The sequence below is a fragment of the Physeter macrocephalus genome, unplaced genomic scaffold, assembly GCF_002837175.3.
Source record: "Physeter macrocephalus isolate SW-GA unplaced genomic scaffold, ASM283717v5 random_657, whole genome shotgun sequence".
NCBI classification, from domain to species: domain Eukaryota; kingdom Metazoa; phylum Chordata; class Mammalia; order Artiodactyla; family Physeteridae; genus Physeter; species Physeter macrocephalus.
Window position 1 is genome coordinate 40,373 of NW_021145867.1, and position 9,628 is coordinate 50,000.

At 50.2% G+C, this 9,628-nt stretch overlaps 1 protein-coding gene across 1 annotated transcript in view; it reads left to right on the forward strand.

Moving 5' to 3' along the window:
• PHLDB3 (pleckstrin homology like domain family B member 3) overlaps window positions 1-9,259 on the forward strand; it is a gene marked incomplete at its 3' end in the record, with an annotated part of 18,780 nt that extends 9,521 nt beyond the window's left edge. Inside the window, exons 10-15 of the mRNA XM_028485832.2 lie at window positions 3,981-4,080; window positions 4,232-4,322; window positions 4,407-4,494; window positions 5,175-5,231; window positions 8,348-8,567; window positions 9,174-9,259. Coding sequence (XP_028341633.2) covers window positions 3,981-4,080; window positions 4,232-4,322; window positions 4,407-4,494; window positions 5,175-5,231; window positions 8,348-8,567; window positions 9,174-9,259 — 642 coding nt within the window. The remainder of the gene's footprint in view (window positions 1-3,980; window positions 4,081-4,231; window positions 4,323-4,406; window positions 4,495-5,174; window positions 5,232-8,347; window positions 8,568-9,173) is intronic.
• Window positions 9,260-9,628: the final 369 nt, after the last annotated feature.

Genomic DNA, 9,628 nt, shown 5'->3' on the forward strand with positions numbered 1-9,628 from the left:
TGGCCGCCGAGCCTGCGCGTCCGGAGCCTGTGCTCCGCAACGGGAGGGGCCACAACGGTGAGAGGCCCGAGTACCGCAAAAAGAAAAAAAAAAAAAGGGGGGGGGCGGATAGAGGTGGATTGTCAGCTGTGTTGCCAGGCAACGCGACTTAGGGTAAATATGACCCTTACAAGTAAATTGCGTATCTATAAATACTTGGTGTGAAGCTGGGTCCATTCCTATAGAGGTGTTACCTGAGTCATTGGCTCCTGTGTACATGGAACTTCTAAGGCCAGGTGGACCCTATACCCACCGGCGTGGATCCCATACCCACCTTGCACCTGGGTGTCACCTGGGGGCCAGACACTGACCCCTGGACGCTGGTGGCCGTGCTGGGCACTCTTTTGTGTGCTTTGCATGAGGTCACTCGTTGAATCCTTGCATCAGCCATGGCAGGGCAGCGGGACGTTGCTCACTTTACAGAGGGGGAACCTCCCTGAGAAGAGCCGTGACTTCCCAAAGTCACACACCCAGCTAAGCAGCAGAGCTAGGTTTGAAGCCAGGCTGTCTGTTTCCACAGCCTGTGCCTTTCGGGAGATGAGGATTTCTCAGGGATCCTTCAGAACCTGAGTGGGCGACTGGTTAGCACCAGCTCAGAGGGAGCGACCGGGGACCTCGGGATACACGAGGAGCCCAGGGAGCGTTTATTTACTCAGCCAGATAAACAGTAAACAAGTGGATAAATGAATGCCGGGATTAACAAATGACTCCTCCTTGCCCCTTCCTCTCTCTCCCTCCAAGTCCTATTACATCCTTCTCAAATTCTATACCTTCTTGCCAGGATCATGTGATGACTAAGAGTCCCTTGGGTTCCAGTACCTGTTCTGCCACTTCCTAGCTGGCTGATCTTAGATACAGCTCTGTGCCTCAATTTACTTAGCTGCAAAATGGGAATAATAACAGCATTCATTGGTTAATGCATTAAAACTCTTAGTGTGATGCCTGGCACATAACAGGTGCTCAATAATGTGGGCACCTGTTACTCTGATTAGAGTTATATTGATTGGTATTATTATAATTATTATCATTCTTATTCCACCCACTCCCACCCTCATCTCTGGTTTTAGTGACCCTATACCAGCCTCCTCACTGATTTTCTCTATTTTAGTTTTTGTCTCCCAATAATTTATTCCCCAAACAACAGCCAGAGTGATCTTCATCCCTCCTTCTTCAGCTCTTGCCACCAAAAGCCTCCCATGATTCCCCCAGTCTCCTCACCATGGCCCACAAGTCCCTGTGTGGTCTGACCCCTGCCCACCTCTCACCATCCCCCTCCCTGTACTGACTGCTCAGCTGCAGGAGCACTGACCCACCAGCACTCCATACTTGTTCCTCCCTCAGGGCCTTTGCACTTGCTGATTCTGCCACCTGGAACACCCTTCCCCTCAGTCCCCGCTGGCCAACTCTTTTTTTTTTTTGGCCCTGCCACAGGGCTTGTGGGATCTTAGTTCCCTGACTAGGAATCGAACCCAGGCCCTTGGCAATGAAAGCCCGGAGTCCTAACTGCTGGACTCTCAGGGAATTTCCCCTGGCCAGCTCTTATCTTTTGGGCCTTAGGTTCAGTGTTCAGAAGGCCGTTCCTGGTCTTCCAGTTGGAAGGTGATCCTTTTTTATATCACCCTTTTATAACACACTCTTCACTCGCAGCAATTTCTGATGATACACTTATTTGTACGATGACTCATTCAGTTCCTACAATGTCAGCGCCATGGAGACAAGGCTTTGGTCTCTCTTACCCACCTTTTCCCTCAGTGCCAACAATCTAAGGTCTCTCAGCTGGGCAGTGCTGGGAATATCAGTTGAAGGAAGGAAAGAGTGAAGAACCACAGGAACTTGGGACTCGGTTTCCTCTTTGTGAAGCAGAGCAAAACTTTCCCGACTCCCAGGGCTTTTATAAGCTTAAATGGGTCTGGCATTTGATAAATATTGGTCACCATTCTAAAAAACGTTTTAAAATAATACGAATCTAGAAAATCACATCCAGGGGGTCCCTGGCGGTCCAGTGTTTAGGACTCTGAGCTTCTACTGGAGGGGAACTGAGATCCCACATGCCGGGTGGTGCAGCCAAAAAAAAAAAAAAAAGAAAAAAAATAAAGCGACTTGCCTTCATTAATTATTTGGTTACCTCGGGATATGGTTTTTGTAAGAAATGCAGGGAAAATGCTTGATGGTTTCACTTCATTCTCCTGTCTTCAGAATAAAGAGTTGGTTCTCCTGCATCCTCCAAGGTGACCAATTCAATTTTTATTTTAGTATTATTATTAACTTGTGGATTACATATATTTGAGCAGTGAGTATCCCTACTGGTGTTCAAATTATGCAACTTATTTATTTTTATTATCCAGGCAGAGTTTTTGCTGTTTTTTTCTTTAAGAAATGATTTCAGTTTTCTGTCTTTATTACTCTCAAATAATTTCGATTTCATTTTTTGGTAGTTTTTTTATTTTGAAATGATTTAAGACTTACAGAAATTGCAGGAATAGTAGAAAGAATTCCTGCATACCTGTCACCCACATTCTGTGATTAACATTTTACCACATTTGACATTTGCTTTATTATTCTCTCTCTGTACACACCCACCCACATACACACACACAGTTTATTCTTCTTTTCTAGCATGATTCCCCTTTACCCCTAAATACTTCTACTTTCATTACCCAAGGTCAAGGCCATTCTCGTACATAACAACAGTACAGGGATCACATTCAGGAAGCTACCACTGAGACAATATTATTCAAGTCCACAGATGTGATTCATATTTTTGCCAATTGTCCCACAAATTTTTTTTTAAGCAAAAAACAAAAAAAGAAAAAAAACACTTTTTTTCTGATCTAGGAACACAGGTTGCATTTGGTTATCATGTTTATTATTATTTTTTTTTAAACTAATATTCCTTTTGTTCCAAGTTCAAAGGTCATGGGAGGATATTCAGAGAAAAGACCTTTCCCACCATTGTTTTCATCCACACAGTTCACCTCCCAGGGGTGGCCAGGGTTACTAGTGTCTCCCATCTTCCCAGAGATCCTCTGTATTTAAACAGTCGTGTATATCCTTTCCCCCTCTTTTTATGCGTAGGTGGTATTCTTTTTGCACTGTTCCATACTTGCTTTTATCTTGGATGTTATTCTGTCTGATATAAACAGCATCCTCCTCCTTTTTATACACTTTGGAGTTTTCCTCCATGCGGATGATCCCTGGTTTATCCCTGCCTCCTTTTAATCGGCACTTAGGTGGTCTCCGGGCATCTGTGGGGATTAACCTTGAAATCAGGTCATTTTGCGCATGTCTGAGTGTCTCCACAGGTATAGTCCTAGAAGTGGAATTGGGGCTCAGAGGTACCTATACATTTGTCATTCTGATTTGCTTTTCTGTTTTTCTTTTTCTTTTTCTTATTTTTTTTCGTTGACTTTAAAAAAAGAGCCAAACTGGCCTCCATAACGGTTGTTCCAATAAAACGGCCCCCAGCATTGTGGGAGCACACCTGGGTTGCGCACACTCCCACCAACACCGCGGGCTTTTGGGGTTTTTTTTAACAGTTTTATCAAGATACATAGTTCACCTATGCTACAATTCACCCGTTTAAAGCGCACAATTCAGGGGTTTTTAGTATAGTCACCGAGTTGTGCAACCATCACCACAATCAATTTTGGAACATATTCATTATCCCTAAAGAAACCTCATACCCTTTAGCCATCACCCCTCAATTCCCCTTTCCTCCCAGTCCCTGGAAACCACTAACCCACTTCCTGTCTCCCTGGATCTGCCCATTCTGGATGTCGCGCTGTGTGGTCCTTTGTGACTGGCTGCTTTCACTCAGCATCACGTTTACAGTGGCATTTTGATCTGTGCCAGTGAGATGGTGGTTTTACTTGGCGGTTCTCCAACTTCATAGTGGAGACCGAGCATCTTTTCCTGTGTGCGTGGGCTTCGTGTGTTTTCAGGGCTCCATTGGCCTCCAGAGGACTGGAAGCCTGCCCCGGAAGAGGGGAGAGAGAGTGAGCCAGAGGGCATCCCCCCGGCCTCTGTCCTTCTCTTGTACTGGTGAGTACGTACCCCTCCCCCGGATAGGCTCTTCCCCCATTAACCACCCTCCTGCAGCACAGGATGGAGGAACCTGGATGCCTCTGTTGGGGGAGAGGTGGAGGGGCTTAGACAAGGGAGCATCTCAGCCCCCCAGCCCTTCTCCCTGCAGGAGCCCTGGAGGCCTCGGCCCTCCCGCCAGCAGCCAGAGACTCCGGGAGACACCCCCTCTATCAGCTGCTGAACTGTGGCCCCAGAAATAGGTGAGACATCAGGGAGAAGGTGGGAAGATGGGGGGAAGAGGCCGGGCTGCTGTAACCTGCCCCGTCTCTGTTCTCTGCTCCCAGTTGTGGGGCCCTCCACCCGGACATCGCCCACATGGAACAGCTCCTGCAGCAAGCTGTGGCAGAGAGGGAGCGGCTGCTCCAGGCCAGGGTGAGACGGCAGCCCCTCCCTCCTCCCTCAGACCCAGGATCCAGGCCCCCGGCCCCTCCTCCCTCAGCCCCAGCATCCAGGCCCCCGGCCCCTCCTCCTTCAGACCCAGCATCCAGGTCCCCGGCCCCTCCTCCCTCAGACCCAGGATCCAGACCCCCGGCCCCTCCTCCCTCAGCCCCAGTATCCAGGCCCCCGGCCGCCGATACTTGGCCCCCAGCTCCAGGGCCTTGTCCCGGAGCTCCGAGCGGAAGGGGTTCTGGAAGCCGCTCAGCACCACCACCACACCCTGGAGGATCTTCCCCAGCTCCTGCGGGCCGGCGCGGGGGGCCCTGGGCTCAGCGCCTTCTCCTCGGGGCTTCCCTGGCGCCGCCCCCCGTGCTGCGGCAGGGACAGGGGCAGGGGCTGGGGTAGGGGTGGGAGCTGGCACTGGGGAGGCCAAGGAGTGGATTCAGTCGGTAGGTGTAGGGCTACACCCCCAGCCCTTCCCCGTCTCAGACCCAGGATCCAGGCCCCCGGCCCCTCCTCCCCCAGACCCAGGATCCAGACCCCCGGCCCCTCCTCCCCCAGACCCAGGATCCAGGCCCCTGACCCCTCCTCCCTCAGGACCCAGGAACCCAGTACGTCTTCCCCACTTATTATTGGTTAGCATTCTCATTGATGCTTTCTTTCTGCACTCACAGGAAGGGACAAGAAGGAGCACGGAAGGTGCCTCAGACCCCCCTGTACCTGCCATCATGGTCAGTCCCGCCCCTAACCGTCCCCCACCACTACTCCCCTCCCTGGTCTGTCTTGCCACCCTGGCCTCTGCCCTGTCTTATCTCACCCTATCGTCTCCTCCTATGGCACAGGAAAGTATCCTGGGCTTGGCAAGTGGAAGGGGAACTTGAAAGGCCTAGTTCCTGTTCCCATCAGGGTCGTCTGTATCCATGGCGTGCCCTCGGGTGACATGCTCCATTCTCTGTGCCTGGGTTCCCTCTTCCGTAAGTGGGTGCGGGTGTCAGAGAGTCAGCAGTTGCTGCAGAATGAGGGTAACCACGTGCTGGGGCTTTTAAATATTATTTGAATTTTTGTTTTATTTATTTGATTCTTTTAAAAAACTTCTGATTATAGAAATATACAAGCATATTCAAAGGTAATAAACCTCCATGTACCCACCCACCATGCAGCTCTAGTGATCATCAATAATGAATCTTGTTTTACTTACCAACTTAGTTGTACTGAATCCTCACCTAATTCCCACTCTGCAGTGGAATATTTTAAAGCAAATTCCAGATATTGTACCATTTCATCCATATCTCACTATGTATCTCCAATAGATAAGTTTTTTTTAACATAACAAAAATTCCACTGTCATAGTTTATGAGATTATTAATAATTCTGCAACTTTCTGATACATGATCTGTATTCACATTTCCCTAATTGTCTCCAAAATGTCTTTTTATAGTTGGATATTTGAATCTGGATCCAAACAAAACACACACACTGCATTTAGTTAAAATGTCTTTTAAATCCCTGAGATAGAGTCCTCCCTCCCTGCTTTAAAAAATGCCATTAATTTGTGGGAAAAGTCACTTATCCTGTAGAATTTCTCACACTCTGGATTTAGCTGACAGCTCCTTATTAAAATTTTATTTCTACCTACACTAAGAACATGAATACTTTTTGTTATAACAAACACCTCAGAATTTGGGAAAGTGAAGTTCCCCTCAGCTTACCTCCGGAAGTGCAGGTGTTTTCTATCGCGGAGAAGCGTTCAAATCTTTTTTTTTTAAATACTTTCCTACATTACCGATCAAACCATATTTGGTGAATTTATTTTCCTTGTAATCGAGCACATCATTCCCAACCTGCTTTTGGTTCTCTCAACCATTTGGCCTTTTCTTATTCATTTCAACCCAGTATTTACGGAGGGCCTACTGCGTGGTAGGCCCTGGGTTATAGAGCAGTGACCAAAGTGACAATCCCTGCCCTTGGAGAAGCTGGCGTTTAGCAGGGGAGAGAGACAAAATGCAGCGGCAATAAGTAAAATAAGTAGCACATCAGGTGCCGATAAGAGTTTGGGAATAAAATAAATTGGGAAGGGCAGTGGAGCCTCTGGTTGTCAGGCATAAGCTCTACCTCATTAAAAATGAAGCACGCCTGCTGTGTAGCATCGTCCTTTATTAAAAGGTTCCCTGTTGACTGCACCGTCCCCCCCACCCCACCCCCTTACAGCTCAAGCTGCCTTCTTGTGCCCGTGAGCAAGTGTGTCTCCGGGATTCGCACCTGGAAGTGGACTCACCAGGTCGTGGAGCCTGACAGCAGCGAGCTCATCCATGAAACAGCCCCATGTGGAGGGTGCTGAGTTTCAGTGTAGGGAAACTGAGGCTCCGAGAGGGGCAGGCGTTCCATGGAGGCGACACGGGCGGGGAGCAGGGGAGCTGACGGTCCCAAGCCCATCCCTGCTGCCCTGGATTGGGGCCCGGCTCCACCACATCCTACCTGGGTGACCTTGGTGAGTCACTTCCTCTCTAGAAGCCTCAGTTTCCTCGTCTGTCAAATGGGGGCAATCGTGGGTTGTTTTGGAGAGGCAACAAGGTGATCACTTGGCACAGTGCCAGCCACAGAGTGGGACCTTCCCTACGTGGTGATCAGTCGTGTTACCGTGTGGATTTGGTGAGATGACCCAGGGGGCGCCCTTTTAACCACCCTTCCCCTCCTGTGCATTCCCCGGTTCCTCCCCATTTCCCCTCCTCCTCATTCTCCCCTGTCTCCGTCCAATGCGTCTCACCTCTGTTTCTCATCTCTCCTTGCTTTGGCCTTGCTTCAGTGTTTTCAGCCCTTGATACTCAGAGTGTGGTCCATGGACCAGCAGGATTGGAGTCCCTGTTCCCCGGGAGCTGGTTAGACGTGCAGAACCTCACCCTCTCCCCAGACCCCCACCCCGGAATGACTGAATCCCAGTCTGCATTTTAACAAGATCCCTAGGGGGTCCCCTTGCATGCTGAAGTCTGAGGGCTCAGTTTGACCACGGGGATCATACCATTCTTTGCAGGGATCATTTGGGAAGAACAGGTATGATCAGGCTGGGCCTTGTAACAGTAGACATTCTGATCACCTTCATTCTTCTCCCCTTTATGGCCTCCTGAGATGACACTCTGCCTGGGGAGTCCTGGCTCCTCAGCTCTGGCTGTGTGACTTGGGCCTAGTGACTTAACCTCTTGGAGTCTTGGTTTCCACATCTGTAAAATGGGGACAATGATGTACTTACCCCTTAAAGAGAGTCTGAGGGGACACAGAGATTATACCTATAAAGTGTTTTGTTAGCACAGGTATTAATCAGTAATTTCATCACAACAAGAATAATATCAATAACAATAATAATAATAATGGAAACAGTGCTCTCATTTATTGATCACTCACTATCTGGTCCCTGTTTTACTGAGACAGTAGATGAGGGTCCCACCGGGGTCCATCACTTCTCTAACACATCTCTGGTGTTTCAGGGTAAGCGCTAGGGTCAGGAAGACCTGAGTTTGCCACCCAGCTCTGCCACTTAGAAGCTCTGTGTGACCTCGGGTGGATTATTTTCTCTCTCTGTACTTGAGTGTGCTCATCTGAAAAATAGGGCTCATAGTAGGCCTGACCCAAGGGTGGCGGTGGGGAGTCAAGGAATGCATGCTGGTAAAGCCCTGGGCAGAATGTCAGTTAATCAGTTTAGCTGTTGGAAATATCATCTTGATCGGCATTGTTAATGAAAGGCTGTGCCGGGCCTTACACTTGAGCTACTCTGACCGGCTCCCCTAGGGGGCGTCCAGGCTGCAGGACCTGCCCCCCGCCATGAAGTCACTGCCCCCTTCTCTTGCTTTCCCAGGCCCCGCCCACAGCCCCATCCCGCCCTCCTGGCCCTCGGGTCTTGGATCTCCGGCAACACCTGGAACGCTGGGGCCACAACCCGGAAAGCTGCCCGCACATACGGGTGTCCGGGGGCTACTGCCACGGACCCCTGGTGAAGATGGGAGGCCGCATCAAGACCTGGAGGAAGCGGTGGTTCTGCTTTGACCGCCAGGCCCGCCGCCTGGCCTACTACACGGGTAAGCCCACCCTGGCTGCCTTGGGACCCGGGCCCCCAGGACCCTGGAAGAAACCACAATAGACTTTCACCCCAGAAACCTAGGAGTCCCACCCTCAGCCCCCTTCTCTCTTAGGCCCACGAGTCTGGATCCCCAGCCCCTTTCCCCTTTAGTGACCCAGCCCTCCTCAGTAACATGGGTAACAGTTTTGTACCACTCAGGTTCCCCAGACCCCATTTTCCTAAGATACCATAGAGGAGCATTGTCAGTGCCCAGCCCCCAGATCTAGGGTTCCAGGCCCCTCCTCCTTCCTCTCTAGGAGAATCAATGATGCTGAATCTCTCCTTGAGTCCCTGCCCTTCTCAGGGGACAAGGCACTAGGGGACCTAGGATTCCATCTCCCCAGACCTCATTCTCTGGTCTTGTCCAGTCACCACACCAGTCTCCCACCTAGTCTCCTGTCAACATGCACTCACCCCCCAACCACAGTACTTTAGGGACCTACAGACTCTGTCACCATTCCTCACTCCAACCCCAGTCTCGGGACTTGGGCCCAGTGACTCCCCTGCTCCCCCCACCATACACACCTCTCACTGGCTCTGTTTCTCCCTCACCTCCCTCTATCAGACAAAGAAGAGACCAAGCTCAAAGGCGTCATCTACTTCCAGGCCATTGAGGAAGTCTACTACGACCACTTACGCTGTGCCTTCAAGGTGAGGCCCCTGCTTGGTACTGCTCTGCCTTCCCGGTTGGAGCCCCGGCTGTCAAGCCTGATCTTATCCCTGGGAAAGGCCACCCACAGCCCCTACTCCATCCAGTGGTACTCCATCCAGCACAGGAAACCAACAGATCATTTCACTGCAGGGACCAAAAATTAAGAGCTCAGTCTCTGGCTCTCAGCCCACTGATATTTTTCTTGGAACAAATGTTTTAGAGCAGAAATTTGGCAAATGCAGATGCCAAGTTGAGAATAAATGTCTGAATTGGGCAGGGTGAGGACTGAGGCAGCCTGGGAGCATATAAAGGAGACGATCATTCGTTAGCATCTGCCCATCATTGCCAAATGGTGATGGGCCCCATGG